Source organism: Aspergillus wentii (genome assembly GCF_001890725.1).
Source record: "Aspergillus wentii DTO 134E9 unplaced genomic scaffold ASPWEscaffold_7, whole genome shotgun sequence".
In the NCBI taxonomy this organism is placed as follows: Eukaryota; Fungi; Ascomycota; class Eurotiomycetes; order Eurotiales; family Aspergillaceae; genus Aspergillus; species Aspergillus wentii.
The window spans coordinates 1,488,529-1,513,019 of record NW_024467838.1 but is presented as its reverse complement, the minus strand read 5'-3'; the positions used below and the strand labels follow the sequence as shown (position 1 = coordinate 1,513,019).

At 47.4% G+C, this 24,491-nt stretch overlaps 8 protein-coding genes and 2 non-coding genes across 10 annotated transcripts; 4 read left to right on the top strand and 6 right to left on the bottom strand.

Moving 5' to 3' along the window:
* Nucleotides 1-441: 441 nt before the first annotated feature.
* ASPWEDRAFT_186467 (uncharacterized protein) lies at nt 442-5,262 on the top strand. The gene is made up of 6 exons (XM_040832132.1): nt 442-1,566; nt 1,618-2,402; nt 2,939-3,034; nt 3,085-3,338; nt 3,386-4,619; nt 4,678-5,262. The coding sequence occupies exons 1-6, from the start codon at nt 628-630 to the stop codon at nt 5,147-5,149; spliced, it is 3,780 nt and encodes a 1,259-aa protein (XP_040685946.1). The 5' UTR covers nt 442-627; the 3' UTR covers nt 5,150-5,262.
* A 3-nt stretch (nt 5,263-5,265) lies between these two features.
* ASPWEDRAFT_117724 (MFS transporter) lies at nt 5,266-7,192 on the bottom strand (the record flags this gene model as incomplete). The annotated part of the gene is made up of 2 exons (XM_040828762.1): nt 5,266-6,491; nt 6,568-7,192. 2 exons carry the CDS (start codon nt 7,190-7,192, stop codon nt 5,266-5,268), a joined length of 1,851 nt encoding a protein of 616 aa, XP_040685945.1.
* An 836-nt stretch (nt 7,193-8,028) lies between these two features.
* On the bottom strand, nt 8,029-9,933 carry ASPWEDRAFT_44358 (Zn(II)2Cys6 transcription factor domain-containing protein). The gene has a single exon (XM_040836247.1). The coding sequence runs from the start codon at nt 9,523-9,525 to the stop codon at nt 8,209-8,211; it is 1,317 nt and encodes a 438-aa protein (XP_040685944.1). The 5' UTR covers nt 9,526-9,933; the 3' UTR covers nt 8,029-8,208.
* A 954-nt stretch (nt 9,934-10,887) lies between these two features.
* Nucleotides 10,888-13,384, bottom strand: ASPWEDRAFT_61986 (sugar porter family MFS transporter; the record flags this gene model as incomplete). The annotated part of the gene is made up of 5 exons (XM_040838609.1): nt 12,949-13,384; nt 12,640-12,893; nt 11,891-12,590; nt 11,304-11,663; nt 10,888-10,941 (listed from the first exon to the last, which is right to left on the bottom strand). Exons 1-5 carry the CDS (start codon nt 13,258-13,260, stop codon nt 10,888-10,890), a joined length of 1,680 nt encoding a protein of 559 aa, XP_040685943.1. The 5' UTR covers nt 13,261-13,384.
* Nucleotides 13,385-14,098: 714 nt separating this feature from the next.
* ASPWEDRAFT_656478 (uncharacterized protein) lies at nt 14,099-14,909 on the bottom strand. The gene has a single exon (XM_040838805.1). The coding sequence runs from the start codon at nt 14,681-14,683 to the stop codon at nt 14,273-14,275; it is 411 nt and encodes a 136-aa protein (XP_040685942.1). The 5' UTR covers nt 14,684-14,909; the 3' UTR covers nt 14,099-14,272.
* Nucleotides 14,910-17,274: 2,365 nt separating this feature from the next.
* ASPWEDRAFT_656387 (uncharacterized protein) lies at nt 17,275-18,277 on the top strand. The gene has a single exon (XM_040838804.1). It carries the CDS (start codon nt 17,362-17,364, stop codon nt 17,863-17,865), a length of 504 nt encoding a protein of 167 aa, XP_040685941.1. The 5' UTR covers nt 17,275-17,361; the 3' UTR covers nt 17,866-18,277.
* Nucleotides 18,278-18,322: 45 nt separating this feature from the next.
* Nucleotides 18,323-18,394, bottom strand: ASPWEDRAFT_t167. Its single transcript has one exon. It is a non-coding gene; the product is annotated as a tRNA-Ala (tRNA).
* A 1,579-nt stretch (nt 18,395-19,973) lies between these two features.
* Nucleotides 19,974-20,045, top strand: ASPWEDRAFT_t172. The gene has a single exon. It is a non-coding gene; the product is annotated as a tRNA-Ala (tRNA).
* A 987-nt stretch (nt 20,046-21,032) lies between these two features.
* On the bottom strand, nt 21,033-22,763 carry ASPWEDRAFT_117308 (uncharacterized protein; the record flags this gene model as incomplete). Its single annotated transcript, XM_040828722.1, has 4 exons — nt 21,033-21,346; nt 21,392-22,134; nt 22,179-22,385; nt 22,435-22,763. 4 exons carry the CDS (start codon nt 22,761-22,763, stop codon nt 21,033-21,035), a joined length of 1,593 nt encoding a protein of 530 aa, XP_040685940.1.
* A 250-nt stretch (nt 22,764-23,013) lies between these two features.
* On the top strand, nt 23,014-24,293 carry ASPWEDRAFT_175556 (uncharacterized protein; the record flags this gene model as incomplete). Its single annotated transcript, XM_040831374.1, has 3 exons — nt 23,014-23,041; nt 23,300-23,905; nt 23,953-24,293. 3 exons carry the CDS (start codon nt 23,014-23,016, stop codon nt 24,291-24,293), a joined length of 975 nt encoding a protein of 324 aa, XP_040685939.1.
* Between the last annotated feature and the right edge of the window lie 198 nt (nt 24,294-24,491).

Below are 24,491 nucleotides of genomic sequence, written 5' to 3'. Positions count from 1 at the left end.
ATCAAGCAACCACTAACATTGACTACGGGAATCCCCTCCACATTAATTACTTTTATTCTTGATACATTATCCAATCTATCTACATCTATCAGAATATTGTTTTGGGTGGTTGCTTTCGACCAGTTTGTAGATATCTCGAAGTGTACAATCTGAACAACCACTTTATCAAAATACAAGAAAACAATCAGTATAATGACTATTTTATTATTCTTTCTTTGTCAAGCATACATGAATGTCAGATAAATGTTCTGGCATCCTATATTGATTTGGCGGAGAAGTAGAATTAAGCGTGCATTAGAGCTGCAGCACATCTACAGGGTATAACACTTATTTGCCTAGTGGATATTTATTTCTAATTAAATCCATAAAACATGAACATGAAACATAATGATAATAATGATGATAATAATAATAATAATAATAATAATAACAATAAAATTACCCGAGTTCAGAATATGAATCCCAACCGGACCTTTAAGTTTCCACGGAATCTGCAAACTCCGCCCAAAGCTTCATCCGAGGTCGGTTGCATCATGCATGTCGATCCACAGCCTTGCCTCTATAAATAAGGCAATCCCATATGAGAACATGGATCTTTCCATGATAAATTGACTGTATACTGTCATCATGAATCAAACTACGCCCAGCCCCCAAATTTACGGCCCCGGAACCTTCGTCGACAAGTCCTTCCTGCCAGTCCCCGAAGATGCCCGCCGCGTCTTTGAGTTCATCGCCGGTTCGACCCCCGCATTTAACAAAGATAAACGTGTTTGGGATACGGTCAGCTTCGAGGGTCGTCCGGACCCTATGATCCCTGGCCCGATCAAAGCCCCCGTCGTCGCGGCTGCTCTGCATGCTATGTGTGGAATTGTCGCAAATGAACTACTCGAAGATAGAGATGGCCAGCCAGCTCACGAGCAAAAAGTGACAGTAAACACGGACCATGCTGGTATTTGGCTGGGTTCTGTCTTTGCTCCCCACGTGAATGGCTCCGACGTCTCCGAACTGGCGAAATCCGGGAAGCTCCACTCCCTGTTCGAGAAGGACTTGGATAGAGACGTGCTGGCAACTCCGATGAAGCTCCGGACGACTTCAATTTACCCGACCAAGACTCCCAATGTTTGGTATCAGCTGCACGGATCGTTGAACGCGCCCCAACTTCTGGAGTCGATGGGCATCGATCCCCATTTTCCGTGCAAGACTCCCCAAGAAGCGTACGAGTATATCAGCAAGCATGTTCAGACCTGGAGTGCAGATGAGCTGGAGATGCATAATGTCAAACACGGATTTTGTGGCAGTATTTGCTACACGCCCGAAGGGTGGTTGAATACTGCCATGGGCAAGCATCTGGCTCAACATCCCCTTGTCAACTACTCACGAGAGTCCTACGCCATCCCGACTCCGCCTATTCCGTTGCACAAGACTCCATCCGATCATCGGCCGTTGGCAGGTATCAAGGTGGTGGAAATGGTCCGTATCATTGCAGGACCTGTCATTGGAAATATCTTGGCCGGATTTGGTGCGGACGTAATTCGCGTCAACTGCAGTCGTCTTATAGATCTGAGTGTATGAATTCCGTCTATTTCTCATTCTTCAATGCTAACTGTAAAATGACAGGTCCTTACATTATCCTTGAATGCAGGAAAGCGAACCATCGACCTGGACATTACCAAGGAAGAGGACATGGCCCGTCTGAACGAGTTCTTAGAGGACGCAGATGTGTTCATCCAAGGATTCCGCCCTGAAACTCTAGCAAGAAAGGGGTTGGCACTCAAAAGCCTCCTAGAAAAGGCCGCAAACCGTCAGAAGGGTATCGTATATGTCGAAGAAAACGCCTACGGCCCCGACGGCCCCTTCAGCGAACGTCCCGGATGGCAACAAATCGGAGACGCTGCTTCGGGTAGTTCATATGTGACTGGAAGATCTCTCAACCTGCCTGACGGGCAGTCTGTTTTGCCTCCGCTCCCTATCTCCGACATGACCACAGGACTGGTCGGTGCTCTAGCAACGATGATGGCTTTAAGGGACCGTTCCAGGCATGGAGGATCGTACCATGTCATCAGCTCGCTGGTCGCAGCCGATACGATCGCCTTGCACCCCGAAGTTGGCCTGTACTCCCCCGAAGTCGTACAGAAGAACGCCGAGACCTTCCAGTGGGGGCCCATGAACTCAATGCAGTATGTGACTGAGATTCTCATGGTCGTTGTGGAAGGCTGGAAAAAGGTGTTTCCCGAGTATCTGGTGCCCGAGTCCCCGTTCATGACAACATTTGAGCAAACGGAGCCTTTTGGTCGTGTTGACCTGCTGAAACCAGTCGTTCGACTTGGAGATGAGAAAGCAAGTCCTCAATGGCTGACAGGCCCGGTGCCCAGCTGCTACCACGATCGAAACATCCAGTGGTTGTAGGATGTGTTATTGTCTAAAATTGTCGCTGTAGATATTAGCAATCAAATGCCTGTACATATCCAGAATAATCGACTTTATTAGGAATTGAACGAGTATATTAGACCTTAGATGATCTCTAATAGAGGGAACTGTTTATCTCAAGAACTAGATGGATATAAAGATGGAAAGCTGGTGTTGGATGAAGAAGAGAAACAAAAGATCGATGCAGTGAAGGTAAACAGCAGGTCACGTGCAACTCGGTCCGACCGGCAACGCAAGACGCTTTGAAGCAACAGCGACGAGAACAATTTCTCTTTCCTGTCAAATCCCCTTGGTTTATGGAGATGGATCAATTAGCTTGAATATGGATGGATCAAATACAAGACAGGAGATACGCTACGCGAAGGTATGTCGGATTGATTTACTCCGCATTATACGATCAATATATTTATGTGGTACATCTCCACAACCAGGCATGTAATCCCTGCAGGAGAAAGAAGACCCGGTATTTCCATCAATTTGACGAAATCAGTCAACAAGCTGATGATTTTAGATGCGATGGTCGTCGTCCTGTTTGCTCTTCGTGCAGTGCCTTTGGCGATGATTGCAGCTTCAATGACGTCGTCAAAAGTAAACGACGTCGAGCAAAGTGAGTCGACAGGTTCTGGACGTCGACAATGATATCTAATACGATAACAGCCATGGATATATTCGAGAGTTAGAGGGACGGTTGAAGGACTTGGAAGGTCAGCTGGAGTCGGAAAGGCCCAACAGGGACTCATCAGCAGATCCACAGGACGCAGAACGAAGCCCTCGTTCTCCATATGGTCGAGATGATGGGCAGAGGTATCCCAATACCGAGCCTATCCCAGAGATTGATAATAAGAACACACGGGAGGGCTCTGATCCCTCTTATCTCGTCACCAATCCTCATGGGGATATGCGGTTCTTTGGTTCGTACAATTCGACTCAACTAACATCTATTCTGACAGAAATGTAGGTCCGTCGTCTGGCTTTTCTATCATCTCAGATCCAGGTGTTCGATGGGTAGAACATCAGACCAGAAACAGAAATTATAGACACACTGCCCAGAAAATTATGCGCCATTCTCAACTGACCAATTGGGTCCCTCGGCCTCTGCAAGATGATTTCAGCCGACGGCAGACTCATTCTATCCCACCCAAAGCAGAAGCACTGGCATTGGTAGAGGACTTTTTCAAACATACCAACGCTGCATTTCCTCTGTTTAACAGAGAGAGCTTCTTCAAACGGATCGAAAAACACTACTCGTGGAACCCAGACGATAATCCCGCTTGGTGGGCCTCATTCAACGTCGTACTGGCTTTTTCTGAGAGACGGAAAGTCGACATCAATCCGGAACATAGTGATGGACGACAGGCTGCACTGGGATACGTCAAGAATGCACTTAATGTAGTTGTCGAACTCTTTCTCAGAAAGACAGAGTTGCTTGCTGTCCAAGCCATCGTGGCCCTGGCTCTCTATTTCCAGGATACACCGAATCCACAGCCCCTGTTTATGTTTTCTGCAGCTGCGATTCGCATGGCTCAATCGATAGGTTTACATAAATCCGGAAGTTTCGGTCTGGCTGGCTCTCAAATTGAAGAGAGACGCAACACCTTCTGGATAGCATTTATTCTTGATGCCGACATTTGCCAGAGAACCGGTCGTCCACCCGTCCAGCATGCCGACGATTATGATATCGAACTACCCCGCGAATTTCCAGAAAATAGTAAAGGTGTTCTCCATCTGAAGAACAGCAGCGTCCAGTTCAACTTCTTCAACTCCCTTTCCCGATTCGCCCTCTTACAGCGGAAAGTATACGATCGTATCTATACAAGCCGGGGTCTTAGAAAACCCTCCGCAGAACTTCTCCACGACATTACAACATGCGAAGAAGAACTACAAGCATGGAAGATGAGCATTCCATCAGATTACAGGCCTCGACGAAACTTCCTCGCTCCGTCAGAACCAATGCTTTTGCATGTTCTGCGCCTTCATTTTGCATTTCACAGCTGCCAGGCGAAGTTGCATCGTATGTTTACTGTCTCAGGACGATCAATGAACCAGCAATCCGAATCTTCTGATAATACTGTCACGGGGAATATTTCCATCGCAGAGCGCTGCGAGAAGTCAACCACTACTGCGCTTGAAGCTGCCAGAGCATCTGTAGAGCTCTTGGAACAGGCCAAATCTTTTGGATCGACTTTTGCCTGGTATTTCATCTTTTATCATGTAACAATCCTTAAATATCTACTAACAAACAACTAATAGGAGCTTCTTATACTTCCCCGCCGCCGCAGTCCCAACACTATTCGCCCATCTGCTCATGGACCCATTCCACGACCAAGCCCAACCCGACCTCGAAATGATCCACCAAGTCGTCGAGTTTCTCACACAGGTCTCATCCGAAGAGGAAGACACGTATGCAGACTACCTCTTAGAGCTTTGTCGGAATTTCGAAGTCGCAGCTACCCAAATGCGGCAGCAGCCGGTGAATGCGTCGGTTGGGAATATTACAAGCGGTAGCAATATTCCGGGGGTGGCCTCTAATACTACTCCGATGCAATGGAACTCTACAACCGACACTGCCACAGCTCAGTTTTCTGGTGTTAATAATATTACCGGTGAATATTTAGAGGATGCGGGTCAACCTGGACTTCCGTGGAATTGGCAGGATATGGCAGGAATACCTCCGTTGTTTGGGGCAGATCCGCTTTTTGGGTTTTATATGCCGGATCTTTAGTTTGATTATGGTGAAAAGTATATAATGCAAACAGTTTGTACATATCATTATTCATTAAGTCTATATATTTTTTATGTACCAACTGACTGTCGTCGGTATATATGCAGACCACCAGATCAATTCTTCTGATGTCCACTAATAACCGATTGTCGAGTATTGACCAGGTCAACATCATACGGATTCTCCTCATACTGAGTAGCAGTGATGGTGCGGTTAAGCGAACGACCAGAGAGTCTAGATACCCTCGATGCCCTCGACGCCCGTCTGCTCATAGTCCGCGAAGGAACGGTAGAAATGTCACTGTCACTTTCACTCTCACTCTCATTATCACTGCTCGAGCGAGCCACAGGTTCCTTTTCAGCGTCCGCTTTCTCCTCCGCCTGTTCCTCACGCTGGAGTTCAGCCTGGTTCTTTGCGGTGAGACGCTGCATGAATGCTTCTGCTTCGGCGGCGAAGGTGCAGCGCATGCGGATCCGGGCACCGTACATGTAGAAGATAATCGGACAGGGGACACATGCCAGAGCAAGGAAGGCAGGGATAGACGAAGCCCAATGTATACCGAGATTTTGATACATGTAAGTAGTAAAGAGAGGGAAAGCAGCACCGAAGAGCGATCTGAGCGCCGAGTTTGCAGCTAGGACAGACGCCGCGAAGATAGTGTATGAGTCGATAAGATAGTTGAAGACACTTAGGAAGACAAGAACCATTCCGAAACCGAAGGGCGCGCCGGCAGCAACCGAGGCCATCCAGTGGATGGAGGGCGAGTTGGTCCAGGCGAACCAAAACAGGCCGATTGGTAGAGCGATACCGCCGATGATACTGGGGGGCAGTCGAACCTCGGGTGCGACGCGGCCGGTAGTTTGGGTGCATTTTTTGGCGTAACGCATGTTCTCGGGAAAGCTGTAGCAGAGTGCGAGGACCATGCCTACTAGAACACCGAGGAAAGCTAAGCCGCCGATACCTTCGCTCCAGCCACGGACTTCTTGGAAGACGATGGGGTATGCTGCGAACAGCATGTAGAGAGTGCCGTATATGATGGCCATATAGATGCTGAAGAGGAGCACGATGGGTTCTCGGAAGAGGAGGATCCAGGGCCGACACATTGCCGTGCTTAAGGTCTTGCCTAATGTCGTTTGTCCGCGGTCGATGTCCAGCTTGCTGCGATAGACCTTGCCGCTCAATTCAGAAAGCTTTTCTGCTCGTTGGCGGAGTAGAACGGGGGCGTATGTCTCGGGCAGACATAGACAGATGATGATCCAGATAACGCCAGAAAAGGCAGCGAGGAAGCCTTCCACCCAGCGCCAGCCTGCTCCTGAAGCCAGGAATCCTCCGATGATTGGCCCTGAGTTGAGTTAGTTATTTCATCCTCGACCTCAGGATATAGTTACCAAAAAAAAAAAAAAAAAAAAAAAACATACCGATAGTAGGACCTAGAAACGGCGCCGCAGCAAAACAACTAATCGCAATACCGCGCTGAGCAGCAGGAAACATATCCGCAATCGTCCCACCCCCATTCCCAAACGGCGAAGACCCAAAGAAGCCCGCGAAAAACCGGAGAATGATCAAAGTCCAGACATTCTGAGAGCCAGCCGCACCGGCATTGAACGCAGTCAGCATCGCATACGTCCCGGTAAACACCATCCTCCGCCCGAACACCTCACTCATAGGCGCCCAGTTAAGGGGGCCGAAAGCGAAACCCAGAACGAACAAGGAGACTCCAAGAATGACGACTTCCTCTGAGACCTGAAACTCCTCCACGATCTGCGTCATGCCGCCCGAATAAGCCGACGAGACCAGCGCGACGGTTAGGGTTGTGAAAGAGGCGATGAATGTGATGAACCATTTTTTGAGCGAGCTGAAGTTCATTGGATTGCGAGGGTCATTGGGGATCCAGACGACGGCATAGGGATCATCCTCTGTGCCTGACCCGACATATGGATAGTTGATGATTTCATCTGTGACGACTTTTTGATCGAAGACCATGCGCCAGTAGGGAATTTTGGAGATGCGAGGGGTCTCGCCTCCAGAGGTGGCGGCTGTCATGCCAGTTATTGCTGTATTTGATCAGCAGGTTGCCCGTTGTAGATTTGATCGTCATATTGATGCTTTTTTGAAGAGACCCACCTTGAGCTGCGAGACAATAATTGAGTTGATCTGCAGTGTAACAACGTTGGTATAGTTGATCTGATGTAGCCCCAAAAAAGTAATAAAAATTATATACGATAAACCAAGAATAATAAAAGTCAAAGTATGGAAGAAAATATTCACCAGGATGAAAGACAAAAAAAAGATTAAAAATCTGGCCGGCAATATCAAAACGCAACCGAAACAAGCCTCGGTTTAATTCTGGAAGCCCAACGGCTTTCTTGCATAAAAAGCTAATAATAATAATGAAAGCCAGAAATTAAAATTGTTAATTTCGTAAGACTCGGCGGGTCTGAATCAGAGACATTCAAAGCCTTGCATGATCGCATTTAATTTTTCTCATTCGCCACTGGGGTCCAAATCCTTTTCATCTCTGTTGGTCAAGAACTCCAGATGGCGAATTTCCAACTCGACGCATTCATTCAGTGTCAAAATCACAAATAATATGTATAATTTGAGATGGCAATAGCCAAGGTGCGCTGGATCCCTGGTTGGGGTCTGGTGCCTGGCATTTGTAGAAATGCTTAGCCTCGGGGGGAGTATTATGGAGATAGCACTCGTCTAGTGTCGCAAACAGGCCAATGCCGATGAAAATAGAGATAGCATCTCACAGAAGCGACAGCCACTGACTCGCTGGCCTATTGTGTCTGTCACTGATCCCGACAGCTGACCGGATTGGAATGCCGACAGCCGCAGTCGGAAGGAGATGCCGATCGGCCGTCGGTTGATGCTTTTGGCGTTGATACCCACTTTGGATGCATAATGCATGCATTTAGTGCAACGGTTCTTCATTAGTTTAACGGGGTCATATTTAAGGGCTTGAGGGCTCGATTAAAAGTGTTGGTCTGTTTTGGTGGTTGCTCCTTCCACACATCGAAGCACCTAAGGAGGTCGACTTTCACGGGAATTTATTCTCACGCGATATCATTCCGGTCGCTTTGGTTAATGTGTTTGAAAGACAATGCGAGAGGGAATATCGAATAATCCTGTTCGGATGAAGTATCGATACCAGCGATTATAAAACACTGGTGCATCTCTTGTTGCCATCCGGGTGATATAGCTTTCTGGATCGCCGAAACTTCTCTCTTACCAGTATCTCCGAAGAGCCATACGTACGGCAACCTAGCAACAAGAGCATAAAAGTGAGCAAGAATGACCAATGCACGAGGCCTTTGTTCGGCCAGCAATTCGACAAATGAGGAAGGAATGATGATCGCGAAGCTCAATAGCCTTCGACAGAGTTGCACGGCGGACTCGGCATCATTGAACGCATTATAGCAAGACCCGATATAACTTAAAGTCTTTTCATAGGATTCTCGGACTCTAGGATCGAGGAGTTCACCCTGCCATTGGTCGCCCGAGGCATCTGGTTGAAGCAGGTATAGAAAGTCTTTCCTGTTCTCCTCCACGAACAACCTGGACAAGTCGGAAAGCCAGTGTGTACTGTCGAACATCTCTCCGACTCGAGACATATCCCAGTTGGTGATATTGTCGACGATTACAGAAAAGACATTCTGGACACCATTGCCCATGCGCAACCATTCCATTGGCGGGGAATAAGGCACCATCTCTCGACCGCTCTCATTTGAAAAGAGTGTTGAAAGTATCATTAACGAGATGAAACAGACAGGGGCAGCGTTGTGGCTACCTAGCTCCAAGACGGCTCTGCGGTGCTTCTGAATCGCTAGCGTTAGATATCTTTGTTGAGCGCTGGCCATCTCTACGTTCCCTGGTTCTTTGCGAATGATGTTGGTAGCCGAGTAGCAGAAGATGGCATACAGCATACCCAAATCCTGGCTTCCTGGCTCGAGAGCTATGCGTGGTGCCTCCTTGAAAGACCAAACTGCCGGTGTTGCTATGAAAACACTGACAAAATAATTTTGCAAAAGTCTTAGTTCGAGTAGCCGTCGAGATTCGGACTCGGGGGGCTCGATGTCATCATTCTCATTGTCTTGAGAGACTTGAGAACTTTTAGACCCCATACCGGGACTGGGTGATGACATCGAACTGTGATGATCATGCGGGCTGAGGCTGTCTGTCTGGTTCTGCTTTTCCCCGCGCTGGACTGGGGCATTGTAGACGCAGGACACTGCATGACGAGTGCAGCTGCCGCAGCTTGGTTTCTGTTCGTCGCATTTGACTCGTCGGGCCTTGCATCTCACGCAGCCGTTTCGGGATTTTTTGTGGTAGAGTCGAGCTCCAGGATGTTGTGCCGGTGATCGCCTTGCCATGTCTGCTGTTAGTTAGCATGCGATACTTGATCATCGCGGTACTGACTCACTGGGTCAGGACTAAGAGATGAATTGATAGAAACCTGATGGATGAAGCCGACCAAGATGAAGTTGAAGTTGTTTAACAACGATGAAGATGATGGGGCTGCTCACATGACCGGAAGGCAGATACGATTGGCTCACAGCCTGAGGCAGTGAAGATATCAAATATGGCTGTGTTTGGTTGGCCCCCACGTTGGAACATTCTTTATATAGCATCACCTTTGGGATATTCCACTATGGAGATACCAAGCATGGCGATGTTCAAGTATTAATATGATAAGCAGTAGGCATACAACCTTGTCTAGGTAGCTCGTAAACATCAGGCAAAATATAAAGCCATAAAAACATCACGATAAAGGAAAAAGCAAAATCACCCAATCAGGTTAGTCAGCCCTATTCAACCAACGAGATCCATATACCTATCGAGAAGGATGAACGATGTCTATAAGAACTGACCCTATCTGGAATTGCTGCCTGGGGTCTGTGAGTACAATAGCCATAATGACGCAGTTAGTAAATACTCTCATGGATTTGATGATAACGATGAATGTCATGTCAAGGAGTCGAATAGATCCGAGAAAGCTTCACCAGAGCAGTTCACGCAGGCAGCAGCCCATATCCAGGTTGAATGTGCAGTTCTGGACTCAAAAATCGATGCAATCAAAGATGTCGAGAGCATAGCAAGTGAATGCAAGGATGTCACCGAGGTGGCTGGGCTGATCCATCACGTCACTTGCCGAATGGGGCAAATAGACCCTGTAAAGTGATGAATAGCTGTGGGGAGCACCGACGAGCTTCTGCATTTCCCCAACAAGTGGAGAAGACTAGTACTTGGCTGCATCTGTCAGTTAGATAAGCCCTTGAGCACAGCCGAACAGTGAAACATGGCAGTATCAGCCTTTGCTCTCCCTCTATCTGTACAGTTCGGCAAGCTATTCAATGTCTATGAACAAATCGAAACCAGCAACACGGCTTTCTGCCATGGAATATAGAAACCTATTGTAAATTCTTTCTTGTCTCGAACATCAATCTCGTCAAAGGGTATCGACATTTCAAGACTGCGTTGAATGGGGTCCTCGACAACATCACAAGACTGGATGACTTGGGAATAGTACCAATACTAGCTACACAGAGAGAGAGCTTATTTTGATCGTGTTTAATCTAATTCTGGCAGACGTCAATGTCCAGCATTGTTAGTATCATTGATGTGCCATAATGTGGCAGATTAGGGCTTGCTTACCTGATTGGGCAATTTGGCTGAGACAGGAATGCGATTAGCATCCCCGTTCACCTAAGTACACAATCAGATACCTTTCTGATTCATGGAAGTTCAAAGGTATTGAGATGGGATAGAGTAATTTGTTTACTTGTAGTCTTCAGACTACACAGTATACTACTACAACATCGACGATGAAACAGCCACATAAATCATTCCTTTATGTATTCAGTCATGCTATCTATAATGCATATCTATTTGCAATCAATCAATCAATGAGTGAGTGTATGTATATCCCAATCCCAACCCAAACGCCAATCTTTCAACACAATTCATCCGGGGAATAAAGTAGAGATGTGCTGGATGAATCAATAAACGATATATATCATATCAAATATACACAAGGAATAAACAGCGGTGATTGCCTCGCAATCACTCGCCTTGAGTCCAAGATCTGAGGTTTCTGAGTTGTTGTAGTTGTTTACTCGGAAATCTCAGTAGGCTCGTCATGGTGCTCAGCACGGCTGTAACGCTTGCTCTCGTCGGAGGGGCCGTGGATGTCCTCGACAATGCCGGCTGGGGGCTCCCAGCTGGCGCTCTTCCAGGGAGTAACGTGCAGGACGTACATGGTGTCGACTTCCTCGAGGGTGCGGCCCTGGGTTTCGTTGACGAAGAAGAAGACGATAAAGATACCGGCGAAGCAGCATCCGGCGAAGACGTAGCCGTAGGCGAAGTCGATCGAGCTGGAGATGAAGGGGGTGAAGAACGAGATCAAGAAGTTCCATGTCCAGTTCGCAGCGGTTGCAATGCCAATAGACACGGCACGGTGACGAGTAGGGTACATTTCGGAGCAAATTGACCACACAACTGGTCCCCAGGTCTGTGTTTCAGGCGCCGGTTAGCTTCTGCGATCATTCTGAGGGGTTGTGGTTGAGGTAGAGACGAAAAGGGGAGGCCGTGAAGCCATAAAGTCGTCAAGTATAAGATACAGTCACGTGGGTGTTATGGTGCGGATATATTGCCGGGCGGTGAGGCACCGATCAATAAGAGGGGAGGAGCGGGGACAGCAACGGATTATGTAAACAATGCGAGGGGAAAACAACTTACAGTAGCGAAACCAACGATGAAGAAGCAAGTGAAGACGATCAAAGCAGCACCAGCCTGAGGGGTGTTGGAAGGAGTTTCCAGATCGAGCGAGAAGTGGCCGACGGAAGCCCAAATCATGAAACAGATGAACATCCAGGTGGCACCGACCATGAGACTGTTACGACGACCGAAGTGCTCGACGACGTACAGACCGGGCAGGGTCATGGTGAAGTTGACAGTACCGAGAATGATCTGGGTGACGTAGCTGTCACTGAGACCAGTCGAGGTGAAGACACTGTTACCGTAGTAGAAGATGAAGTTGGCACCGGTGAGCTGCTGCAGGGACTGCAGGGTGATACCGAGGATGGTACGGTAGAACATGCGAGGGCCAGTGAAGACCTCGTGCCAGGCAGCGACACCAGCCTGCTTCTCCTCGTCGAGCTTGTCCTTCATGTCCTTCATTTCCTGGGCGACGGCACGGTGGTTGGAGGGCACACCGTACAGCTTGCACATGACCTCGCGAGCTTCCTCGATACGGCCGTTACGGTAGGCATAACGGGGGGACTCGGGGAGGAAGAGGGCGCCGACACCGAGGATGAGGGGCCAGGCGAAACCGATACCCATGGTGATACGCCACGAGGCAGGGCCGTCGATTCTCTTGGTGCCGTAGTTGACGATGTAGGAGATGAAGATACCAAAGGCGACGAACAACTGGAAGGCACTGTTGAAATCAGTATGAGGAGACCAAGGTGAGTGTGAGATATTCTTACCTGACCATGGCACCACGGACCTGACGAGGAGCAGACTCACTCTGGTACATGGGCACAACACTGGACAAAGCACCAACACCCAGACCGGCAACCCAACGGCCCAGAGCAACCTGGTACCACTTGCTAAGGGTGGAGATCTGAACGATGATACCGACAATGTGGACAAGAGACCAGAAAGAGATGGAGAGCTTGCGGCCAAAACGGTCCGCAATGGGAGCAGCAACCAGAGCACCAATCATAGTACCGATGGACAACTACACCAGTCAGTCACCTATATGGCTAGACGACACAGCACAGGAAGAGACATACCAAACCAACAATCAAACCGTTACGGACGTTGCTGAAGACATACTCGCCGCTGGGCTGACGCTCAGCAAACCGGGTCTTAAAGTCAGGCATGGTGGTGAAACCCGAGATCTGACCAGTCGAGTAACCGAAGATGAAACCACCCATGGAGACGAGGACACCAAGGATGAAAGACCGCCATGTGAGGTACTGGACGGGGCTGTCATCGAGGATGCCATTGTCCTTTTCCACACCAGTCGAGTCGGATCTAGCAGGAGTAGGAGCCTGGGGAGTTTCCTCACCACGAGACTTGGAGAACAGATTGCCGACACCCATGATGCTGACGGTTCTGAAAGAAATATTATTATAGAAGATGGATTAAAAAGAAGTATTTACGAGAAAGAAAGGAAACCAAAGGCGGGAAAGACCTCGAATATAAATCCCTCGTGGAGAGAAAAATTTTATTTAAAAAGAAATAAAAAATTAAAAAAAAAAAAAAATAGAACCAAATTAAACGAGGGGAATTAACGGAGAAATGGATGGAGAAGCAACGTACAGCACCGGGAGACCAAGACGGATTCAGACTTCGGGGTAGAACCATGGGCAAACAGGACGGGGGCCCGGATCTAGGAGGGAGGCTAGAGAAGTCGGATGACATCGTTGGGAAGCGGGAAATGAAGATAATTGGCATTGGGGCCGATGGAAGGCGGGATGGAAGGCAAAATGGCCCAATGAAGGGATTGTGAAGCGAGGGGGGAAATAGCCTGGAGAGGGACTAAGAGAGACAGTTCTTGAAGGCTTCGGGGAAAAATGCCAGGGTAAGGTGGAGATGAGTGTGGAGAAGATCGGTAGCGAACAGAGTCTGCAGCTTGGACTGGAGAGTAGAGAGGACTGAACCTCTGAGGAGTTGTTGGGTAGAGATGGAGGATGTCCGATGATGATCGATTGGATGTGGTTTTGGTTGATTCCACGAGCAGGGTGGTGTTCAGTGGTGTTCATGTGACTCTATACTGTATAGACTTAGTATACCGCTGACATCTGGAGTCTGGAGTCGAGTCTGGAGAACCTGGAGTTCTGGATTGAGTAGGGATCACTCGGACATTTGGCAGCTGCCGACTGACATGAACGCACTATTGACGGAATTGCAATATTCTACGATTCTCATTTTGATTGTGATAATTTTGCTGATGATTTGGCTGTTTGAAGCTCTACAGTAGGTATACAGACAACGAATACACAGACAGAAGACGTTAGGGAACAACGGTTAGTCGATCGGTTGCCACACGCACAGTAACGGAACTAAAGCTGACGGCATGAGGGAATTAAGAGACGCAAGGATTCCCCCTTGTTAGAGAGTGCCAGTGGTTGAATAATAATAACAATCAAAACAGCATGATAATAATAATAAAAGTTTGACTAAGAGCTCCACCCAGTCACACCAAAAATACCCCTTTTTAATTCTCTGGCTCAGTCGATCAAGTGGACCGCACAAAGTCTGTCTGTCTCGGCGATCCCGAGTTGGGATGCCGAAAGAGAAAGAAAGAGGGAAAAAGAGTTGCAAAACGAAGGAAGGGAAGGGGGTTGATATAGGATGGAATCCTGACCATGATACGAACAGATAGGAGGGAGAAAAAGCAGGAGAAATGATGTGATGGTCGAAAAACCAGACATTTCGGCGTGCCGGTGTTCGGAATCGGGATGGTCGACGACTCGGGATCGTTCTCGGCGTGCCGATTCGAAGCTGGAAAACTCTGCGCATCCCGTTTCGATACACCGAGAGTGGGGCCAGGCCATTCTATTGCTAACTATTATGTATTTCTTTTAATAACCTGAATGATAAGACATCAGAGTAGTACTGTGTACTGCTTACTGTCTATTCTACTCTTCTCTCTACTCTACTCTACAGAACAACAACAGCAACAACATAGACAGGTAAAATCGAACGACAGACAGTTACACTGTGTACGGCATCTCAAAAATCAGTCTCCCGAATGGCTCCGTGATCGACCTGCCACGACAATCACTTCTATTCTGCACTAGCGGCGCAGGTTTTTCACCGTCCCAGGAGAATCTTCGGAACTTGGCCGACTCACTTTTTAGGCTTTCGGTGAACTCGTGTGGGTCTGTCCTTTGTTGCCAAGTTTACTTTGTCTGAGTCTGAGTTTACTGAGATGAACTGAATACAGACCTCATGTCCTCTGTAGACATGGTATGATGAGCAGAGAAGAGAAGAAAATAAGATCATATGTTTACAGAATCATAAGATGCATACTACATAGTATGAAGATAGATGCTCAGCAAAATATGGCAGGCAGGCAACCGACTACGAAACCGCCTAGTCTAGATCATCATCACACCATTTCGCCTGAAACACTTGGCCGACATTCCGCACCGATAAGAAAATTTTCAACCACGGCCTGCATCCGAATCTTGACTCGTGGTCTGACCATCAGACAACACAGAGACGGCTGCATATCGTGTAACGTTAACTGTAACTCAGTCACAAATCTATTCCACATGTAGGTAGAAGCCGAGTAAGCAACGGGCATACTCGGAGGAATACTCGGAGGACTCGGAGTATTAGGCATGCCGAAATAAACCGTAGCCCGGATGTGAGAGCCGAATTCGGTCTTGCATGCAGAGTTGCAGACAGCTTGCATACCGAATGTAACGGCGACTCACCGATGGCTGTTTGGGGTTTTCTACGCATGTGTCGTTTCAACGAGGTTTCTTTTCTTTTTTATTCGGATGATGATGGAATGGCGCGTAAAAGCTCTTCCTACGAATGAAGGTATCACGGTCGCTGTATATATATATCCGATGGAGCATGAACAAGCATTTCTGTATACTGTGCGAAGCACGATGAACGATCAAATTATATAAAGAATGGATGTGAAAATAGTCGATAGGATTGCTCTAGACTGATTCTATCGTATGAGCTGAAGGATCGCGCTGGACGCACTGGACGGTACCTTGGTGGTTGTCCGTTGCCGTCCATATAAAGGGAGTGTTCCCTCCGTAGCATATCCAGCTGTTTATATATTCTATGCAGAGAGTATGCACGGATTATGAAAGCTTAGCTGATTGAAAAGACGAACGCTTCGACTGAAATGGCAGCTGTTTGTAGATCCGCATGGATCAAGATAAACATAGCACTGGTCAACGCGTACGACACGACCCAACACTGAACACACCCCTGAATACTCGATGATTCCACTTTATAATCGTCTCGATTGCCCTGACTTATTCTTTCTACTGATGAAAATGATGAAACTATGGAATGCTGCTCGATATAGTAGAAACACCATGCCGGAAAGTACACTCATCGCTCGACATCGCCATGCCATCAATAATTGCCAATGACAGCATAACCAAATTGGATTGGATGACGGTGACAGGGATTGTAGAACAGAGTGGTGAATGCAGAGTAGAGAATCTCTGCGAGATTGTATGCAGCAAACCCGATGTCAGTGATGGGCCACGTGGTGTAGGGCAATTCACATGATCTGTATCCCATCTTTCAGACTGGCGATCTTATCGATGCAGCCATACTCAGGGACTGGAGAGAATATGGGGATGTGGAGTAGATAAGATGTATATGATAAGATGCCCACGTGGTGCATACATACCATACTACATAGTAGTACATACTGCAGAAGACATTCTCGACTAATAGTAATTGTATTGCAGTGATATCCTGCAGCCTGATGAATCACTCATTGCATTCATGTCATTCTCTTCTCATTCATCGAGGAGGTATCCTGCCTCATTCATTCTACCATCGCTTCTTCCCACTTCACTCAACCATCACTGCCACTGCTGCCTGGCCATTTCTCGTCCATATATACCTCCATCTTTCCTCTCTTCCTCCTTCTCTTCTTTCTATCTTTATCATCATCATCATCTCTTCTCATCTCTTCTCTGGTTCAACTCCAGCAACAATCATGACTGAAGTAGTCATCATTGGATGACAACAATATATCCTGCTAAGTATCACACTCTTAAACCCACTTCATATACCTTCAGCATCTGACATGGCATACCATGAAAGGATCGACGATAGCATCAGCATCAGCACTATGACTTCGGAAGTGGCTACGACCCACTACACTATACTTGTACTTTCAGCATTGCATCGAGTGATGCACCAAGTATAATCGAAAGCGCCAAGGTACGATCCCCTCTTCCGATATCTCTTTACTTCAAGGCGTTATAAGCTGACCCCATGAATACTGACAGGTTGGAGGACATCACGCAACCCGATCCCTCATATATATACAAATGTCTTCAGCATGATCGCGATATTTCGCTTCTATAAGAAGTTTTGTGAGTCAATCAACCTATATTGAAATTATATGATGCTAATTAATATCGAAACCAGAGAATTCTTTCTTGAAGATATTGCAGTTATGCCATGCATACACTGTTTATAATACCATGTCGCAGCCATTTAATGGCTTATGGTATACAACAATGGACTGGCCAAGACTGCTTCTGAATTGTTCTGAACGTATAAAAGAACCACTTTCAGACTCTCACTCAATCGAGACCATAAAAGTACCAGCTCTACATCTGGGTTGGTTCCATGTCACGCGTTTGCAGGACTTCCCATACCTGAAATCTTTGCCTATTGTGTTCTGTTCGGTTCCCCTGGACCGAGTCATCTCAAAAAGAGATATTGCGCTCTCATCGAGGCATACACACTTCCTCTCCGAGTCCCAAAATCATATGGCCAAAAACGTTCCTCACAGCGTTCTTTATGAAGCCAATAGAAGAGTCTGTTTGTCCGTTCAATCATGGATTCAACTGTTACGGCGTTGTGCCCTGATTTTCAATGGGAAGAAGATGGTGTCTTTCCAGAAGAGGATGACTTATTATCCTCAAACCCACAGCACATTTTCGGTCGGGAGGTACCTTCCCTATCTTCGAAGAAGTCATTGAGACCAGTTCCAGCCAGGATCATTCCTAACCGAATGGCTTGCCGATTCGATGATCGCTGTGGATTTGACACCGGCAACGTTTGACTCAGAACTACCCAATGACGGTCTCGATATGTCTAAAAGGGCATTGGCTAACACAATGTCAAACAAGGAAATCTGTTCGCCCTTGTCTGATCTCGTCAACTGCCAGCTCGGAAAATGTGCATGTTGCCACACTTACAACGGAGTCACCTTGCACTTTATAGCAGTCAGCCTTTGCTAATAAATGGTTCACTTCCTGCTTGAGCAATGCGCTCTACAGAGGAAGGTCCATTGTGGCCATACATATGCGCGATGCGCATCCAGTCATTATGAACAAAAAGATACCGCGCAGTAACTCCATGGGGAGATGCTTAGCTGATCAATGATCAAAAAGTCATATTTGATGCTAGAATGCACAGATCGGAATAGCAAAAAAATGGACTCGCGGGGAATCGAACCCCGGACCACTCCCATGCTAAGGGAGTATTATACCACTAAACCACAAGCCCAGTTGCTATTGGATAGCGGATAAGCTGCCGTTGTTGGATTGATAAAGAGAGCTTTTCGAAATTATTCCTCAACGAGAGACAATAGACGATGTAGAATACTGCTGCCTTCTGGCACAAATGAATTTTCTGTCATCCTCCGATATAGACGGTCATTGAGCATGGAACAATGCCCTTCGCTTCGTTATGGCTTACACTTTCCAAGAATGGCTGACCCATCTGTGTCAGTGATGAAGAGAGTCATTTGCCTAGACGACATTGGCCATTGTTTTGCTTTTATATCTATTCTCAACAGTCGTTAGCTTTGCTTCATGCTAGAAATGACATCGCAAGAGACGACGTTTAAGACCATTTGCAGTGCCGCGAGCCTGCTTGCTGCCTCCGCGATATGGCAAGCATGCCAAATGAACTGTGATCGGTCGACTAGTGGTGGTCGATAATTGACCGACAGCATGTCGCGACAAATCCAAACTTTATGCCTGCAAGATGTTTCTGTCATCTTTCAATTACCAATTGCAAAGGAATTGATAAGAAAGTCAAATATTCGCATGCAAATTTGACAATTGTGAATGCATGTTTGATACAGAAACATAATTTACAGAGGCATGTGGATTATATACACCAATATAATCCACGCCCATGCGCGAAATGCTCAGATCAAAGAGTTATTTACAGCTCAGGCTGAGAGCTCCGAAGACACCAGAGTGCAGCTCATCCCAAGGACTTTAGTCCAAGGTTGTGTCCATTTACCGATAGGATGCAATGTGTTCGTCTAAATACTGTGTACACCTCTCGTGAACAATTGTATGATCACCTTCGGGGATTCATAAATCGAGTTCCTCACTTATCCAATAAATCGCCCCGATTCAAGCCAGACGGAGTAGAGTCTCTGTCCTGAGGGCTGTGAGGGATACTCACATAGCAATTTTCGTCTTTGAGCTCATTTGCTGTCGAAACACGAGTATAAACCGTCACAGACCGAGGCATACGTCCTTCCTTCCTATGAGAGACAAGATTAGGAGCTGCTCAGGGAACAGGTGGTTTACCCAACCGATGTCCAGATGAGGGCCGTCAAAAACATTTTCACACACAGAAAGTCCTTCGTATCATCTGAAGGCAAAGCACGAGTATTCAAAAGAACAGGCGTATGCCTGCCTACCTCCCCTTGTCCAATAGGGAGAAGAAGACGAAAAGAATGGAATCATCAAGAGAATGAAGAAGCAAACCAGACAAAGCGTCAGAGATCTGCCCGGAGGATAGATATAGAAGACTGTGGAAGCAACTTTGATCTCCAGTGTTACCTGAGGTCCATCATAGATACAGACCCGAGAAATAAAGAATCCACAAATGTCAAACCTTCAACCCTGAATTGATTCTAACAAAATGCCAAAAATAAATTGGGGCGACGGCGTAGCATGTTAGATTGCCAAGAGTCTACAGCTCATGTCGTTCGTCGGTCTGTACCTCGAGTTATCGAAGGGCATAGTCAAGTCTTCTTCCCATAACCTGGATACGCATAGATGTACCCTCGAAAATTGTGCTTCAAGATGATGTCAAATATTGTGCCGCCTTTCAAGCAATTGGGCTTGTGGTTTAGTGGTATAATACTCCCTTAGCATGGGAGTGGTCCGGGGTTCGATTCCCCGCGAGTCCATTTTTTGCATTTCTTTTCCATGCCTATGATGCGGAAAATATTAATGCCGGATCCGACAGTGTCTGGAACCCTCTCTTTTAAGTATCTAGAATCCATCATTGATTTGAACAAACCCTCTTTTTTTAAGGAAGAAAATCTACAACAGAATAGGTCTAGATTTCACCCAGCCCATTTCTTGGAATTGGGAATGGCTGCTCTCGATCGCTGTCCAGATCGCCGACGGGTCATCGTTCCCGCACCCCAGCCCTTGGACGATCAAGAGCGTGTTGAAGCACTAAATCTCTTTGATATGATCATGAAGGATGTCGAGCCTTCCCAGAATATATATATATATAAATATATGACTAAAAATCACAGGCCAGACCTTCAAGTGTTGCTCGCAGCTGTTGTCTATAGGTGAGTAACGTCTGCCACTGCATTTGCTCGTTATCGATAGCAAGAAGATGGGGCCTAACTCTTCCAACCTCCTTGACAATGATAGCGTTTAACAGTCTGAGCCGCTTGGATCATGGGACGAGTCGTCACAGTATGCGCCAACCCCTGGCAAGTTCCATTGTACCTCCCGCCTCGCCATCTGATCTAAGCGTTGCCACTGTCCCCTATCGATTATCAAGTCGGGGTCAGACTGTGTAAGTTTTTATAGTATTTTAAACGTTCGCTTCAGTAGACAATCTTTGTTCAGCGATGTTGTCGTCGAGGGGATATTTCATTGCCTTATTGGCATCTGAAAGTTCAACACGCGTCGTCGACCCTCGCCTGTGATTTGATCTACACATTTCATTAGTTGGATAACTCAATAAATATGGTCTTCTTAGGGAATGACTCACAGGGAACCTTTGATGAGATGGTGTATTGTGAGTGTGTTGGTGTCTGGATGAGTTGAAGTTGACCCCATGTCACGAAGACATGTGACTGCGTTTAGCCCTATCGATCCCTACAGGCCCATGGCTTGGCACTGCCTTCAAAACAACACTGTTTATATTTCAATTACTTTTTAATCATATGCAAAGGCTGCTTCTGCCACATAATCAAGGTAAACACGAGCTGTGCAGCCGAAAACCCCCCTACAACCTGCATCTGCTTATTAAACGCTGCCCCATAGACAGCCCGAACCGCAGCTTGCGTCGCCAGCGGGAAATAATCAAGCGCTTTGGCTGAGTCGTGGAGGGCGCTGAGATCGGCTGCGGGGATGAGTCTCGGGAGATGGGACTTGGTGTATGCGTTTAGAACGCTATTTGTAATGGCAATACCCAGAACACCTCCCAGCATTCGAAGTTGGAGGGCGATTCCAATGGCGATTTCTACACTTGTTAGAATGAAGTCAGTCAGCGAGATGGGTGACTTACGCTGATCTGCCTTTTCCACGGTCAGAGGGATCATCACGGCAAGGGTTGTGGTGGACGCGCCAACCCCTAATCCTGCGATGACCATGTATCCAAGCTGGCCTGTCCAGAAGTCGACTGTGGTTGGGAGTGATGATAGAAGAAACGACCCGACGGTCTGGAGGATAGCGGCAACGAGGAGGATATAAATAAATGGGATTTGAAGTCTTGACGACGACAGAGAGGAAAGCAGCGAGCCAACCGGTTGCGCGGCGGCGTAGGCCAGCAGCTTCACTCCAGCTCCCAGAGGGGACGAGGCATTGACCGTCTGGAACCGCTGGGGGAGTTCAATCGCCAGAATTGTCATAGACGGTCCTACCAGGAGGAAACCGCTCAAAACGCCCATCCAGACACGGTTATACAGAAACCGCCACGGAAGCATGGGTTCGACTTTCCAGGCTCGTCGACTGATTGCCCATTCCCAGACCATGAAAGCGATAAACGCGATGACGGAAATAGTCATAAAGCTGATGACTAGACCAGAAGACCATTTGAATCGGACGTCGGCCTCTGCCAGAGCAGCCGTGATCAGGAGGGAGCCAACGAGCATTAGGAACGCACCGAGCCAGTCGACTCGACGCAGTAGTGTCATTTGAGCATCCCAGAAGCTCTCCTGCTCTTTTCCTTCTACCGGATCGCAATGATGCGGAAAGTTATTGGGGATCATGAAGTAGACGATCAGCCATGCGATGATTCCGGCGGGGGCACTAATCATGTTAGATGGATCTCATATGGGACAGAAGATAAATACTTGAAGAGAAAGGTCCATCGCCATGCGCCCGAGACACAGATGGCGCCTCCGAGCAATGGCCCCAGGATCCAGCCGAGACTCATCACGGTGGCTGCGGCGGTGGTGACATTGCCGTATTTACTGGCAGGCACCAGACGGATGAAGGTAAAAAAGGCAAGTGTATTGACCCCAGATGCGCCAATGCCCTGAAAGGCACGACAGATGATACTATTGTCAGTTAGTATGCTTCTTCTTCTTTCTTCTTCCGATGACTAACAGTTCATTCATGGTTTGAGCAGATCCACAGCCGACAGCAAAGGCGACAAAAATGGTCAACGCGCTAAGAAAAGAAGATTTGACTCCAAGCACGTCACCACATTTGGACCAGATCATCAGAAAGCTGGTATAGCCAATGAGATAGGAAGTGATGACCCAGCTGTTCTGGCTGAACTGGTGTAGGTCGCTGGTGATGGTTACCAGCGAAGTGCTGATGATGCTGGCACTGACACACGGCAGAAAGAGACATAATCCAACACCGAATCCCTGCAGGAAGAGAGGCAGTCCATGGGCAAATTGCCCTGGAACTTCTTCCGTTTTCTTTTCCATCTCTTCAGACATGATTGTTGAAGATGGATGAATAAGGAGATGAAAGATAAGGAGACATCAGAAATATGTCTCTATGAAGGGTCAATTTCCCAAGCCCACAGCTAACGCCGATCCCTGAATAGCGCGATCAACCGTTGCGCTGTCTTCACCCCGTGTGGATCACGGCTTATTTACAGGACTTTTATTCGTTTAGATCAATCTGTCAATAATTACGCTTTGGGAGCGCCGATCCCAGTGGAGCTTCCCCCCGATGGGGGAGATATTGCGCGCGACATTTCGTATTTACGATAGACTATTGATGGATAGTCATTGATAATCTTAACTCAATCACCGTGCAATAGGGGATTAGATGAATTCTTCCAATCAGGGATAAAATTTGCTATTCAAAGGGTTGCTTGCCGGTTGAGCTGACACAATAGTCATTTCGCTAATAGACGAACGTGTCTATCCAAATCTTCAGCCCAGCAAGGGGAAGTAACATTGAAAAAATAAATAAGACGATGACTTGACTGTCTGATAGACTGCATACTGGAAAGCCTGTCTCAGCCCCTCAGCCCTCAAGATGGACCAGTTCTACGCCATCGGCTGCAGAGATCTGCTCCTTCCCAACGAAACAACCAGTATCGCGTATCAAAACTGTGTGACTCTCACCAGAATCGGCACCTATGTCGGTCCTCTGCTTGGGATCTTCGTCCTCGTCTGCGTTTTTGTGACGCGGTTCTTCTTCTCCCCTTCCATCCTTACCGGCATCTATGGGAAGAGCTTCACCTCCCTCTCCCCTCGCGACCAGCGTCAGTTTCGGCTTCACAATACCTGGCCTGTCCTGAATCTGATCGCATTACCGTTTATCGCGTTGCCGATATTCCAAGTCGTGCTGGGAAATAGAGAATGGTCTGATTCATTCTTTGGCAACTCGGCCATCACGTTTCAAGATTCAGCAATCAGCTCTTCCACCCTTGTCATCGCGCTGAATGCCTACGAGCTTGTCTATGATGAGAATCTGCGTCCGCTGTACGTTTTTCATCATGTCGGGTCACTGCTGGGTCTCCAAGGCTTTGCAATCAATGCACTTTCTATGCCTCTCCAGGGAACGGAGAAGATGAATCAATACCTAAAGGCTGCAGATGTCTGTTCTTTCTGGAGTATGTCCCCTTACCCCCATCTAGAAACAACAAATCTAACTGTATAGTCTTCTTCTCCTGTATCCTAGGAATCCTCTCCCGAGTCGTCTATATCCTCCGCCGATCGTCCCCCCACGGAGGCAAACGATTGACCAACGTCTACCGCTCCGCCATCACCATTGAAGGGTTGACACTTACCCTCGAAGCCATGACCGTATACTATCTCCTCTACATCAACTCGGACGTGCTACCTTCCAAACCGAGAAATTGTATAGCCGTTCTCCAGGCCTTGTTCACCATGACCAAGATTAATACCTTTCGACGTCTTGTGGATGTGTACAAGAAGCATGTGAGGAGACTGAGCTATGCCCAGAGAAAGAGCAGTACCTCCGAAAAGGGGCTACTCTGATCTGCTATGCTTATTCTTATTCTTTGTATATATTTATGTTCACTATACCCGCCACCTCTACGGAGATGCTATGATATAACTAAATAATTAATGTCTAATCTTGTGGCCCAGAATGGAGAGATAAGAGTATCTTTTCATCCCCAGGCCACACATCTATACACGAGATGCCAACTAGGCTCCATGCACCGCAAGTAATCG